The 16,160-nt window shown below is 24.7% G+C and overlaps 1 protein-coding gene across 2 annotated transcripts in view; it reads left to right on the top strand.

Annotated features, from left to right (window-relative positions):
* The first annotated feature begins 4,215 nt into the window (after positions 1 to 4,215).
* The window catches only part of LOC117174511 (plasminogen activator inhibitor 1 RNA-binding protein-like), a 36,057-nt gene continuing 24,112 nt past the window's right edge, over positions 4,216 to 16,160 (top strand). The window contains exons 1-2 of one of the 2 annotated variants that reach the window (XM_033363695.1): positions 4,216 to 4,564; positions 11,631 to 11,781. In XM_033363695.1, coding sequence (XP_033219586.1) covers positions 4,339 to 4,564; positions 11,631 to 11,781 — 377 coding nt within the window. In that variant the 5' untranslated portion in view covers positions 4,216 to 4,338. The remainder of the gene's footprint in view (positions 4,565 to 11,630; positions 11,782 to 16,160) is intronic. The other variant, XM_033363694.1, reaches the window with a different exon arrangement.

Here is a 16,160-nt window from a genome sequence, read left to right as displayed (position 1 = left end):
ATCTAAATGTTTCCCATAAATCTTAATAAATTTTTGGATTGTATTGAAACCTTGAAAAATTCTTAACAAGTATCTCCATTTTTTCGAAATCTTATAAAACGTGTGTTATGTTTTAAATCTTAAGTAATACAAAATTATTAATAATTGATAAATAATAATAAAATAAATAATAAACCAAATCTTTAAAAATTAAAAAATTGCCCTAAACCAGATTTACTTTTGTCATTATTAAAAATCACTGTACATTTTCTTTAAAAATTAATTTTTCAAAAGAAAAAATCACAACTAAAAGATTCCCAGGAATCTTAATAATTTTTAAAGGTCTTTTTTATTGTTTTTAATCATTTTTTTGTTTACCTTTAAAAATTCTTAAAAAGCTTCTACATTTTTTCTATACTTCTTTGAAAATCTACATTAAGTTTTATATACAATATTATTAAAAATTATTGAATAGATAATACAATAATAATAAATAATAATATAACAAATAATAAACCAAATCTAAATGTTGTAATCTCTTAAAACTTAAAAAAATTCTTAAAAAGCTTCTTTATTTTTTCGAAATTTAAGAAAATGTACATTTCGTTTATAATTAGTTATTATAAATAATAAAAAATTATTCATAATTATTAAAGAATGTGGCAATAATAAATCAATAATAAACAAAATATTTTAACAACAACGAATTTCCTTAAAATCTTCTGGAATATTTTCGACATTTTTATCAATGTTTTCAAATCTTTTTTAATTGTTTTAAAATTATTTTTTCATGGTCAAAAATCAAATTTAAAAGCTTCCCAGAAAATTTAATAAATGTTTGTATTGATTTGAAACATTGAAACCTTGAAATGTTAAAATCTTCCAGATTCATTTTCGACATTTTCATAGAAATCTTTAGAAATGTTTTAAAATCTTTCTAAATCTCCCTTAAAAGTTTTAAATTCTCAAAAAGCTTAAGCATTTTTTCGAAATTATAAACAATCTACATTTTTGCTCTAAATTAATCACTATAAATAATAAAAAATAATAATTTTTAAATAAATAATAAAACAAATATATCCAAATTAAAAAATTGCATTAAAATTTTTCAGATTTATTTTCGCCACTTTTTAAAATGATTGTAAATTTTCTTAAACACTTTTTTTTAACTAAAAGATTATATCTAAAAGTTTCTCAGGAATCTTAATAATAATTTTTCATGATTTCTTTTTAATGTTTTAATAATTTTTTGTTTACTTTTAAAAAAATTTTAAAGCTTCTACAATTTTTTCGATAAATCTTTGAAAATCTACATTGCGTTTTATATTAAATATTACTAATAAACAATAAATAATAAAACGAATAATAAACCAAGTCTTTCAAAATTGAAAAAAGCCTTAAAATAATCCTGATTTATTTTCGGCATTTTTAGAAATTTTCAGAAATGTTTTTAAATCTCTTTTAATTTTATTTCAAAATCAAGAATCATATCTAAAAGCTTCCCCGGAATCTTAACAAATTTTTTTATTGTCTTGAAACCTTGAAAAATTGTTCAGAAACTCTTTCATTTTTTCGAAACCTTAAAAAATTAACAGTGCGCTCTTCATGAATTATTATAAATAATAAAAAAGAATGCATAATTATCAAATAATAATTCCAGGTATATTTTTGTTATTTTTAGAAATCTTTAGAAATGTTTTCAAATCTTTGTAAATTTTTTTTCAAAATTAATTTTTGCAGACAAAAAATTATTCTTTAAAGTTTGCCACAAATCTTAATACATATTTTATTCGTTTGAAACCTTAAAAAATGCTTAACATTTTTTTTAACTTTTTAAATTATTTTTGAAATTTTTTCAAAATTGTGCCAAAACTGATACGTGACAAAAAGCTTTTTCATTGATTTTAATCATCAAAATAATATTAACTGTTGATGTCATTTTAAATTACTTACCAATGGTTTAAAAATGGTTTGAATTTAAATCATTGATGGTTCTTTCAGGAAAAATATTCTTTACAACTCTACTGTTTTCAATTTTGGAAGTATACTTCTCTATTTCTCTAATCGTTAGAAACATTTTTTTTAAACAAAGTTTTTGTAACAAACAGTTATATTTGAAGATTGTTTACTTGTTTCAAAATGTTAAATAGTAAAGTTATATTATTTAGAAAATTAATTTGCTTAGGTTTTAAACCTTTTTTTTAGAAAAATAATTTTTTCTCGTAAGAGATGACTGATAATATAATTTCAATTGTCAAAATAATATAAATGTTTGATTTTACACAAAGACCTGATTTATTTGACAATTAATGATTTTTCTTATTTTTTAAAAAGTTTTGCTAAATTAAAACAATCGCCTTGAAATCTTTTAAATTAATTTTCACAAATTTGAAAATATTCGTAAATATTGTAATAAAATTAATGTAAACCAACAAAAATATCATAACAATTTTCATTAATTTCAGCTATTTTTTTATTTTCCTGAAATCTTTAAAAATTCTTAAAAAGCTTCTAAATTTTTTTTTTCAACATTTTGAAAAATGTAAATTTTGTTAAAAATTTTGTATTATTTTTAAAACTTCTAACCCTTATGAATCTTATAAATACCTGTTAAAATAATTCAGTTTTTTCCTAAAATTGTTTTCAATCTATCTAAAATTAAAGAAATCGTCCTAAAGACTTCCATGTTATTTTTGCAATTTCAGAGACTTTTTTAATATTATCTCTAAATTAATTTCTAGGATGCAACATTATTTTAAATTTCCTCAAGAACCTTCAGAATATTTTGTCATTCTCTCCAAACCCAGCAAAGTTGTTCAAAAGCTTCTTTTTTAAATTCTTAAGGAATCAGCCGTTTGTTTAAATTTTTTGAAATCTTTTTGAGATCTAAATTACTTTTCGAATCTTTTTCTAACTTTTTAATCATTGTAATGTCTTTTGCAAAATTTCAAAGTTTCCCTAATTTTTTTTTTAATTCTGCAGAGGTAAAAAAATACTTATGATTTTTTGAAATCATCTGAAGAAGAATATTATTATTGTATATTTTCAAAATTTAAAAATCTCTGAAATATCTTTTGAAAAACTTAAAAGTTTTCCTAAAATGTTTTAATATAATGCAAAACTAAAAAAAACTGCCTTAAAGTCTTTCAAATTCTTTTTCGGAAATTTAAATAATCTTTTGTAATGTTTTGAAATCTTTTTAAATATTCTATTAAAATTAATTTTTCGAAATTAAGAAAGAATGCATGAATTATTTTTTCAAAATACCTATGTATCTCCGAAACATACTTGATTTTCAACATTTTTTATTCTCGAAAAATTAAAAAATCTTTCTTTAAAATCTTCTGCCATGTTTTTTGAAAATTTAGGAAATTATTTTAAATGTTTTTGAACAATTTTTCTTAAAATTTATTTTTAAAATTAAGACAATCATATGAACCATTAATGCTTTTTTTAGTTTTCAAAAATATAAATATTTTTTGAATGTTAAATTTTCTTAAAGCTTCTGAAGATAGAAATTATTAACAAATTTTTGCAAAACAGTTTTTGCAGAACTTTTTTTCGATTGAAATTTCGCGCGTAAAATAAATTCAAACATGTAGGTCGGTAAAGCAGAAGCCGAATCAATATATTATGATCAATATAATCTCTTTTCCCCACAATTAAATTCAGACCATTCAAAACTTGCTTAAAATCCTTTTTCATATGAGTGATTTTATTTCTTTTGTGTCGACTTTTTGCAAAAATTTATAAAATCCCTGTCCCGCGATTCAACCGGAAGACCAACCAAACTTCCCCGCGCAATCTTTCAAAACTGATTGGCCCTCATCCCAAAGTTACCATTCTCAAAAAAACTGCTTTAATTTCCATTATTGTTTCACTTTATTTATGTTTTGACTACCGGCAATTCTTTATCACACTTCATTGTCACCTCCAATCTACGTGTCTCAAACTTGCCATGCTTGCCATTATATTATCAATCATACATCGTTGCTCTCAACAACGTAAAACAACCTAACCGGATGTGTCTTTCTATAGCGAATCTTAAACAGCCGCAAACAACTCCGTTTTTCTCGAAAACAACTTTTTATTTTGAAAATCCTTCGCCGCCAAAAATCAATTAAAATTTTTCTGTCCCTATTTCAACCCTTGGCTGCATTAAACTTAACCCCAGTAAGATTCTAAAAAATGGAATGGGGGAAAGGAGCGCTGATGCGGTTCCTCCCAATCCTCCCCAGCACCTCGTGGACAGTCTTCAACTCAGCCATATTGGATTTATTGAATGTCTCTGTTACACAAGGGCTCAAAAGTAGCCGTGAAATTTTCGCATAATCCTCGTCAAAAAGAGGATAAAGGACCATGGAGTACAGTATCCAGGTCAAAAACAAGTTCTCTCTGGCTCTCGACGAAGATGAGGATCCGCTAGAAGTCCTTAAAATTCGCGAGCAGGAGAGGGAGCAGAAGAAGAAGGAAAAACTCTCCGAAAAGGCCAAGCAGCCGGAGCAGAAAAGTGCCGCTACCAAGCCCCCAAAAGCTCGTGTGATTAAGGATGCCCAGCAGCCAACCGAGACCCAAAAAAGTCAAGGTGAGCCCTAAAAGATTTTCCCTTAAAAGAGTCATTATGGCCGACCAAGTCGACCTCGTGCCTCATTCCCGCTCTCTAGTTCCACTTTTTCTCGATTTTCCCGCTTTTGCAAGACCTTTTGCAACATTCCTCATGTCTAGAAATCCAGTTCTAGCAGGTTTCCAAATTTCCCATTCAAGTTCTGGCATGCTCAAGATTGATTTTCTCTCCGTGGTTTGCATTTTTACGAGAACACGTTTCCACGCGGTCGCAACTTTGCGAATTGCGTTCCTGATGATTTTGGCTCGGTAAAAGGGGTTATGATTAAATCTTCTCGAATTTTTATCACTTTTGGGAAAATATGAGGTTAGATTTTTTGGGGATTTAAAGTTTTCGCAAATTTGAGTTACGCTGGTTTGGCGTGTAATAAACTATTCACCGATATCGATTTTGCGAGGCTTTCCTCGTGTTTAACGTCATTTTGTTGAATACGATTGAGAGATATTGGGTTTTAGGGAGCAGCATTTTTTTTAATTAAAAAAAGTTCCAGTGGTGATGAATTACCGCCATGTGCTAACCAATATGTCTGCTGGAAAGCATGATAAAAATAACAGCCCATGGCCAAGCATGGTAATAGCCAAGACACAAGTTGCTTCGACTTTTTTTTTAAAGATTTTTTATGGAAAGTTCTAAAATTCAGGTTATTTTGAGGTTTTCGACTAACGCTTTTTTACAATCTGCTATAACGATTAAAATGTTGGTAAAACTTTAATTGCAATTTCTACATGTGAAACAAAATTTTTTATTGAAAAAAATATATGTCCTGAATATTGTATAAGTTTCTCCTTAAAATTCTATTTTCTAACCTAAAAATTCAAAAAGTTCGAAAAACATAAACAAATTGCCCGTTTTTACTCCAATTTCTGATAATGAAACTTGAAAGGTGAATATCAATTTTGAATTTGGCGCGAATCTGTAACGAATTGGAGGACGTGTTTGAAAGTTCCGGTTGGGAACTTGTCTCCCTATTGGTTGCTTTTACCGGAAATCGGGCTAGTAGAACAACGCAATTCAATAAAACAAAGAGTTTTCGCTAACATTGTTTTTAATCTCGGAGCAAAATAAAAACATTTTATTGTTCCGAAACGTGGAAAATCTTCAAAATAATTTCAAGTATAATGAACAATAATGATTTTATCATGCTTTCAACAAATTCCCTCGTTAACAAAACAGTCTTCAGTTAATCGAATGTGACCTTGTTTTTTTCCAATATAACGATAACTAGTCATGAATATAAAAAAATATATTTTATTTCCAGAATATTGAAATATTTTATCACGTACATCCAAGGTTATGCCAATCTGTTTCTCCGAAAGAAAAAATATTGTCTTTTCAGAGTCATATTCTCTTAAACATAATTTTATTTTTATTTTGTGTGTGTTTATTGATGTTAAATTTTTTATTATATAAAGGGTATAACACATCGTCTTTTGGTTGTCGTTTTTTTGTAGATCGATAAAGCAATCATACGTAAATTGAGAGTAACCTAACCTCAAATTGAAACGTGTCTTTTTTTAAAAGTGTTTTGCAACTTAGAACGTATCGTATAATTTGAATGGAATTTAGATGGTGTCTACTCATATATCTATAAATGTCAGGGTATTTCTTGTTGACGGATTTTTTTCGAGAACGTGTTTATTTTTGTTTTATAATATACAACTGAATAACAATATTTCTTCAATTGTAAAAGTAGCTTTACATAACTGGTCTTAACTATTTTGTTGAAAAATTCGTTTTTATGTTGTTTTTTTTTTCTTTAGTTTTTATTTTGCAACTGAAAATTTAGCTATTCCATTTTTTGTTGAAAATTAACTGTTTATGGTAGAATACTAAAATATATGGTTAAAAAATTATGCATTTTGTGGAAAATTCGTTTCTTGTGGTAGAAAATTAATCATCTTGTTTAAAAATCCAACTCATTTTGAAAATTCGCAGTGTGGCAGTATAAAAATCTACCCACATTCGATTTCAACAGTTTTTAAAGAATTAGTTGAATTTTTATGTTTTTTCCAATTATGCTATTATTTAGCTTGCAATGCGTAATTCAAAATTTTTTTACTTTAAAAATTTTTCATTTAAAATTTCTATTTCTTAGCTTACATTTTTAATTTAAAGAATTTTTAAATGCTTTCTTAAAGACTTGAACAAATAAAAAATAAAAGCATTTGATGTTGAAAATTTCGGATAAAATACATTTTTATTTAATAAATAATTTTTTTTTTTTAAATTTAACGATTTGATGAAACGATTTTAGACCTGTTGGAAATTTAAGAATTTTCAGATTTTAACGTTATAACTTAAACGGTTTGAATTTAAAAGTCTTAGCCATTAAACAAATGTGAACGTGTGACTGAAAGTTTATAAACTATTTTCTACTTAAAAATAACTTCTTAATAATATATTCTTAATTAAAGGATTTTATTGAATTTAAAATATTGTTTCAGTGTAAAATATTCCATTTTTAACCCATTCAATTTGAATTTTTGAATTAAACAACATATTAATGATTGACTATTTAGCAATATTTGAATTTTTATTTAAGACAATTAAATTGAAACCAAATATTTTAAAGTAAAGAATCTTTAACTGAATTGTTTGACATAGGGAACCTGGAATCGTTAAAATTTCGAAAAATGCTTAATTTGTGAGAATTTAAAATTTTTATGTATAATTTACAAATGAACACTGTAGAAAAAATTTGGGTATTTTTAACAGATATTTAGGAGTTCTAAAAAGGGTTAAAAATTATCATGCAAATTTTAGAAAGTTTTCTTAAAATTTTCTAGAATCTTTTTTGAAAATTTTGTTTAAATTTTTGAAAAACTTTTTAAATGTTCTCTTAAAATAATTTTTCAAAATAAAAAGTTATTTTTAATTTTCCAGGAATCTTAATAAAATTTTTTTATTCTTGTTACATTTACATTTTGTTTTATAATGGGCTATCATTTTAAGTTTTACATTAAGTTTGAAACTTTTCAAAACTTCTACATATCTCTTAAAATTACTCAAATTTCGCCTACAAATAATAAATTTTCAATTTTTATTTATGCATCCAAATTGTGAAGAAATTTTCTAAAATTTGCAGGAATTTCTGGAATTTTGAAGCTTTAGTGTTGAATTTTTTTAATTTCATTGACCGTGAAAACTGTCTTTTTGTTCAAATTCAACTATTTTTGAATTTTTTTTAAGAATCAACTTAATTTTAAATCCATCTCTGGTTAAAAAAAGAGCTTATTTGATTGGAAATAAGTTTTTTCTTGGATAAAAAATAATTATAAAAAAATTAAAATTGTAACTATTTCAGTTGAATATTCCATCCTTTTAGTTCAAACTTCATCTCTTTGGCTGAAAATGAATTTTTTTTACTAAACATTTAACTGTTTAATTTTTGGTGACAAAATGATCTTTTTAAGTCGAAAATTTGTAACTATATGTAAAATATGTAACTATTTTTTGAATTTTTTTTTGCAATTTTTTTTCAGTTGTAAGTACAACTATTCCAATTAAATATGCCATTATTTTAGTTTAAAATTCATCTCTGATTGATATTTTATCGTGGTTTGAAGTCTTCTTTTTGGTTCAATTCAACTGTTTTTGAAAATTGATTTCTGTTGAAAATTCATCAATTTAATTGAAAATTTGATTTTTGTTGATAAATTAGCTGTCTTGTTTTTAAAATTCGTTTTTACTTTGGCTAAAAATATATTTTTTAAACCAATAATATAACTGTTCCAGTTGAATATTCCAAAATTTTAGTTAAAACTTTACATCTTTGGTTGAAAAGTTGCCTTTTTTAGTCTTTTTTTGTTAAAGATTGATATTTTTTAGTTTTTTTAATTCGTCTTTTTTGGCGGAAAACTAGTCTTGGCTGAAAGTTCCTCTGTCTAGTAAAAAAAAGGCAACTTTTTGCTGAAAATTAACTTTTTTTTTGTAGAAAATTTAACCTTTTTTTATAGGACATTAATCTTTTTGGCTTGTAAATCCAACAAGTAGACGAAATGTTGTCTTTCTTCTTTGAAGAATCGTTTTTGTTGATAATTCATATTTTTTGTGAGAAAATTCACCTTCTTGGTTGTAAAATAAACTAAGCTTTTTGTTCAAAATTCGTCTTTTCGGTATTTAATTAAAGTCCGTTGTTTTTTAAACGCAAATGTTTCATAAAAAAATTTATCTTTTTGGTTGAAAATTGGTCCTTTTTTTATTAAAAGTTGAACTTGTTTGTTAAGAATCTTTTTTTTTTAATGAAGTCTTTTATTGAAAACTTTAAGTTTCCATTTTTGGTTGAAAATTAGTCTTAATGATTATATTTTTGTTTGAAAATGTGTCTTTTTGGCAAAAACCTGATGTTGGTTCAAAGTTACTTTTTTTCATTAAAAATGCAACATTTTTTTTTTGAAAATTCGTATTTTTTGTTAGAAAATTCACATTCTTGGTTAAAAAATTGTACTTTTTTGTTGCAAATGCATTTTTTTGTTCTTTGAAAATTTATCTTTCAAAATTAAAAAATGCAATTTTTTTTAAATTCATGTTTTTTTTTTGAAAATTCGTCTTGTTTTGGTGAAAAAATTAATTTTCTTGGTTCAAAGTTAATCTTTTAGGCTGTAAATAAATCTATTTGCTTGTGAATTAATATTTTCGGTTGAAAATACAGCTATCTGGTTAAAAGTCGATCTATCTTATTAAAAATTCAATATTTTCCCTTAAAATTTTAGGTGATTTGAATTGAGTTTAATATAGTCCCCATATTAATGTGACTTAAATATGCTGTGAATTTCAATTATAAAATGAGAAAGTAAGAAAATTGGTCGAATTATTATTAGAATTCAGGGTGGCCGCTGTTCCGGGAAACAGGGAAAACTGGGAAATGACCGGGAATTTTATGGGACCGGGAAAAAACGGGAAATGACAGTGAATTTATTTCTTGACCAGAAATTTTACGAATTTTCAGAAGAAAAATCGGTCCAAGTTCGAGTTCAACAGTTTTTAAAATAATTAAAGAGCAGTCTTAAAGATTTAAATATTTAAAAATTAAAAAAGCATTTAAAGTTTCAAATTTTTGATAAAAAACAGTTTTATTTTATCAAATTTAAATATAAATAAATACATTTTTTAAAATGAAGCTTTACTTTGAATACAAAAAATCTGAATAATAATTGATTTGATAAAACGATTCTAGATCCGTTAAAAATTTGAGAATTTCCAGATTGTACCTGTTTTAATTCGAAAATCCTTATAAGAATTGATATTAATATCATTTATTCCGATAATTTTATTTTTAATTGAAAATTTTGGGCCTTCCCTTATATTCTTTTTATATTAAATTCAATAAATGTATTTATTAATACATAGATTATTTTTATTATTAATATAGTCGTAATTAAAGATTGGTATTAAATTGAAAATATTATTAAGGTCTAAATTATTCAATTGTTAAACTATTTAATTTGATATTTTTTAATTGTAGGAAAAGAATAATTTTGCAATGTTCAGCAATTTTTTATTGTTCATTTAAGACGAGTAAATTGAAACCAAGTATTTCAAAGAAAACAATTTCGGTTGTTTTCTTTAAGAAATGTTTAATTTGTTAGTGAAATTGTTAAATCTGGACATATAAATAACAATTGGACACTTATTTTTGGTAGAAAAAATTTGAGTAATTTTCAGAAATATCTAAAAGTTGTCGAAAGATTCAAAATTAATTAAAAACTTTAAATGATTTCAAGTAATTCAAACGAAGTGTGTTAGCATATTTTTTTCAGAACTTCTAAATATATTTTTAAATCAATCGATTTTTTCCTACAAGTTTTGGAAAATCCTGCGAATTAAAAAAAAATCCTTAAAATCGTCCAGGTTCGTTTTTGATAATTTTTTAAATCTCTTAAAACTTTTTTCAATTTTCTGTTACAATAATTTTTCAAAGTAAAAAATAATTTTCAATTCTCATAAAAATCTTAAGAAAATATTTTTATTATTTTGAAGTCTTTCACAATTCTTAAAAAGACTATACATTTTTTGTTCGAAATCTGCAAAAATCTTCTTTTTTTTTTTAATTCGGCTGTGGGTATTTGCACCAAAATTTCGGTACAAATAGCCAAATTTCGTCGGTACGCACAGTTCGTTTAAATTATTCGAAATCGTTCTAAATTTAATTTAAATCTTTTAAAAACTTCTAAATATCTCTTAAAATTACTCTAAATTTTTCTACAAATAATAAGTGTTCTATTGTTATTTATTAATTCAAATTTGAAGGATTTTTTTAATTTGCAGGATTTTTGAAAAGTTGCAAAAAAATTTTAATTTATTTTAAAATATATTTAAAACTTATGAAAATAATTTCTAAAATTATTTTTAATTTGAAGAAATTTAAAACTACTTCTATATTTCTTAAGATTTTAAAATAAAATTTTAAAGCTTTTCGAAATAAAAATAATTTAACTTATAATTTAAGAACTGTTAAGTTTAAAAAAAAAAGATTTTTGAATTTTTGATGTATCGAGCTTAAAATTACTTAAAATAATATATTTCACACATTTTTAAGTTCATTCTTAATCTGAATCTTTGAACTCTGTAATTGATTAAAGTGAAAAACTTTTAAACTTCAATTTTAAAAGTTAGAAATTCAAGACTTTTACTTTCAATGCTTTAATTTGTTGTTTGTTGCTTATTACTATAAATGGAAAAATTTTTAGAATAGAGTTCGATTTTTTAAATTTCATTGATCGTGAAAAAGGTTTGCTTCCCAAATTAAACATATTAATTGAATCCCTATAAAATGAAAAAAACAAAACCTTATTTATAATAAATTCGCAAAACTGTATTCATCTTGAGAGTCAATTTTTTTCAAAAATACGAAATATTTTAATGGCTCCGTACTACCAAAAATTTTACCTGGGAAAACCTAATGATGCCTGGAAAATTCGTTTTTTCCCCCTTCAGGATTTGAGTAGATACCCTTTAAAAGTCCTTTTAAGTTTAATTTTGGTAAAAACCTTTTTTTTTCTTTCTTAATTTTAATTATTATTTTCAGCTGACAAGAAACCTCAGCCAAGATCTACTGGTGGAGAACGTAACGTAAAGTTCTCTGCTGAATCAAGGGAGGAGCGCAACAACAGGCGCAACCGCGAAGATGGGGAAAAGCCTGCTCGTAGCCAGAACGATAACAGACGTGGACCTCCTGGGTTAGTAATCTAAATGTTTATTTGCTAATTATATTGACACAATTTAACACTTTTCTTTTTAGGTATGACAATATTTTTCTACTAGTACGAAAAAAATTACAATAAAGACACTCTTTTTTAACAGTTGTCCGCTAATGCCACTATTTCTTACCTTTTCATTGTAAAATATATTTTTAAACTTCTGCGCTAATAGGCTAAATTATGGGTCATTGAAAAATAACGCTAGATTTTTTTTAAATTTTCAATTAGAAAAAACGAATTTCCAACCAAATATATGACTTTTAATTAAATAAGATTACGTCTTAGCCAAAAAATGGTGTAGTTAAATAATCTTTGAAGAGAATTAATTTTCAATAAAAGAATTAATTTTTGTACAAAACAGTTTAATTTGGTATCAAATAATTGAATTTTCTATCAAATAGTTACACTTTCAAGCCAAAAAGACGAATATTTGACACAAAAGTTGACAACCCGAGAATAGGATTTTTTTAGAGTAAATTTTCAACCAAGTAGTTGCATTTTTCATTGCGAAAAGATAAATTGTCAATAAAAAGTGGAATAGTTAAATTATCAGTTAAAAAATTAATTTCTAACATAAAAAGCGAATTTTGAACTAGAATTATAAATATTAAAGGGAAAAAAAGACAAAGAGATGAAAATGTTAACCTAAAAATATCAATTTTCAACGAAAAATGTAATAATTGATATCTTAAAAAAAATATTTTAATTTGACATAAAAAAAAAACAGTTGGATTTAACCTAAAACAATTTTCAACAGAATACTAGAATCCTTTATAAAAAAAAGTAAAATGATTTTCTACCAATAAAGAAAAATTTTCAACCAAATATATAAATTAGAAACAAAATACTTTAATTTATAAACAAATTGTTGTTTCGTGTTTTCGAAATGCAAATTAAAATTAACCTGCATTTGTTTTAAAATGCTACAATTTACAAAACATTTTCGACAGCTTTTGGTTTAATTTTCTTTGAAATGATTCAGTGCGAATTCTTGGTATTTCATCATTATAGTATGGCATGTTCAATAAATAAAAATGTATTGATATGTGTCAATTTATATATTTATTTAAATTATAAAAGTTTTTTTTGTCATCTATTAACAAAAAAATGACCTTTTCACCTTTTTTAAGGAGAATAGGTACTATGACGACTGTATACCAAGATATTTTTAAAACTAATTGATAATTGCTTGCATAATTTTGGATTAATTATTAAATTTCTGTCTACGTTCGATTTCAGAAGTTTTTAAATAATTAGTGGAATTCTCATGTTTTTCAATTATGCTATTATTTAGCTTACAATGCGTTATTAAAAATTTGTTTACTTTACTAATTTTCCATTTGAAATTTTTATTTCAAAAACTTACATTTTAAATTTAAAGAATTTTTAAATCCTTTCTTAAAGACTTAAAAAAATAAAACATAAAAGCCTTTGATGTTGAAAATTTTGGATAAAGAACATTTTTATTTAATAAAGAATTTTTTTAATTTATCTGTACTTTAAGTAATGAACAGTGAACAAAAACGATTTTGACAAAACGATTTGAAACCAGTTGAAAATATAAGAATTTTCAGATTTTAACGTTAAAACTTAACGATTTCAATTTGAAAGTTTTAGTCATTAAACAAATGTGAACGTGTGACTGAAATTTTATAAAGTTTTTTTCAACTTAAAAATAACTTCATAATAATACAATCTTCATTAAAGGATTTTATTACATTTAATTAATTTATTTAATTCATTAATAATTACATTTGAAATAATTAAATCGTCGAAAATAGTTTCAAAAATATTTAAAACCTAATTAAATAATTAGTTTAACAATGTTTTTTTTAAATTTGTATACTTTTCTTGTTAGGAAATAAAACTGCAGATACGTGAATGCGCAATTTGCGCTCGTGCATTTTTACTGCTAGTGTTTAATAAAACGCATCTCTGTATTTTCCTATTATTAGACACAACAATTTATTTATCATACTTATTATGTACATGATTTAAAGTCGATCGGTTTCTTGCAAAAAGGGTTTGCTGATGCTTATCGATTTATACAATTGATTTCATATGTGAAAAAATGTTGGGTTTCACAAAAAATTCAATTTTTTTCTAAACCGGGAGAAATCACAAATTTTTTCCGCTAGATGAAAATTAAAAAAATAGTGGCCACTCTGTAAATATAAACATAAAGATGGGGGTAGCCGCTGAACTGGGAAAACCGGGAAGTGACAGTGCATTTATTTTTTGACCGGGAATTTTACAAAAAATTTTTTATAATAAAAATGTCCAACTTCGATTTCAACAGTTTTTTAAATAATTTGTTAAATTGTGATATTTCTAAATTATTCTATTTTTAAGTTTAGAATGCTTAATTCGAAAATCTTTTACTGTAAAAATTTTCCATTTTTAATTTTTAAGCATATATTTTTGTTTAAAGAATTTTTAAATACAGTTTTAAAGGTTAAAAAAATAATAAAAATCAGAAGTTTTTAAAATCGAAGATTTTTTGATAAAAACCAGAGAGGCCGCCGGACAGGGAAACCGAGAATTTTCAGAAGAAAAGTTTGCCCAAGTTCGATTTTAACAGTCTTAGAAACAAATAAAGTGCAGTTTTTAAGATTTAAACGATTAAAAATTAAAAGCTTTTGAAGTTAAAAATTTTTGATAAAAAAAGTTTAATTTTATCAACTGTAAATATAAATAAATCAATTATTTATCAAATGAATCTGTACTCTAAGTATAGAAATTTGAACAATAATTGATTTGACCAAACAATTCTAGATCCGATCAAAATTTGAGAATTTCCAGATTGCAACTGTTTCAATCCGAAAGTCTTGATAAGAATTGAGATTAATATATCATTTATTCCGATAATTTTATTTTTAAATAAAAATGTTCATGATTTATCAATAATATATTTTTAATTCAGAGTTTCAGGTCTTCCTTTATATTATTTTTTATATTAAATTTAATTAATAAATTTATAAATATATTAATTTTATTAATTTTTTTAGCCATTAAAAAATGTAAACGTGCGTTTTACTATTTTCAACTTGAAAATAAATCCATAATAATATAGCCATAATTAAAGGTTTGTATGAAATTTAAGATATTGTCAGTCTAAATTATTTAATTTTTATCCCATTTAATTTGAAATTTCTTAACGTAGAACAAGAATAAGTATTTAATATTTAGCATTATTTCACTGTTCTTTAAGACGAGTAATTTAAAACCAAATATTTGAAAGAAAACAATTTGAAACTGAATTGTTTTACATAGAAAACTTTGAATCTTTAGATTTTCGAAGAACTTTTGAACAACTTCTTATTTGTAGAAAAGATTTGAATAATTTTAAGATACATGGAAGTTTTGAAAATATTCAAAATAAATAAAAAACTTGCAATTGTTTCAAGTAATTTAAACGAAGTGTGTTAACATTTTCTTCAGCACTTCTAATTATATTTTAAAATTCATCGACATTTTCCTACAATTTTTGAAAATCCTGCAAATTAAAAATAAAATCTTCCGTCCTCTTGTATGTATTTTTTTTTAATCTCTTCAAATCTTCTTAAACTTTCTGTTGCAATAATTTTTCAAAATGAAAAATGATTGTCAATTTTACTAAGAATCTTAAGACAATTGAACCGCTGGCGACCAAAAGGGGACATGGTCGGATTCAGCCTGAGAAGCATTGTCCTGAGTGCCAATTTTAAAAATCTTTCTAATTTCAATTTTAAAGACTGATACTTGTAGAGAATTTCAAGACACATCTTTTTTTCCTTTTGCAAAAATTTATAGGTTTTGTAGTTTTTGAGATAATTGGTAAAAAGTGGATTTTTTGAAAACGAAAAATTCCAATCTTTTTTCACTTAAACTCGCGCTAATTTAGCCAATTTTCATCACTTCCCGATTTCCCTAATAGAAAGTACATGCTTAAGTCTTCTGAAACTATCTAAGAAAGAAAAACGAGAATATTGTAATAAACAAAAAAGTTATTAATTTTTTTTTTGAGGCAATGCAAAAATAATGAATTTTAACCTTCAAGAGCCTCGTTTAGCGAACGAATTTCAAGCTACGGAAAGCTTTCAGTGAGAAAGTTGTTCATTGAGGTTCAAAGAAGTTTTCTGGAAAGTTTTAGATCAATTGGATTAATAGTTCAAAAATTATGAATGTTTTAAAATCCAAGCGTTAATCTTGACGCTGCCCAAAAACGTGCCTGGCCGGCTACGTACGCGCTGCAGCGAACGACGTGAAGGTCATGCCAATCTTACCAAAACAAATGCACAACAATAACTCCAGATATTATCATTAAAATAATTTATTTATTAAACATTTAACATATAATATTATGCATATTATTGAAC

The sequence above is a fragment of the Belonocnema kinseyi genome, chromosome 6 (assembly GCF_010883055.1).
Source record: "Belonocnema kinseyi isolate 2016_QV_RU_SX_M_011 chromosome 6, B_treatae_v1, whole genome shotgun sequence".
NCBI lineage: Eukaryota > Metazoa > Arthropoda > Insecta > Hymenoptera > Cynipidae > Belonocnema > Belonocnema kinseyi.
This window is presented reverse-complemented; position numbering and strand designations above follow the sequence as displayed.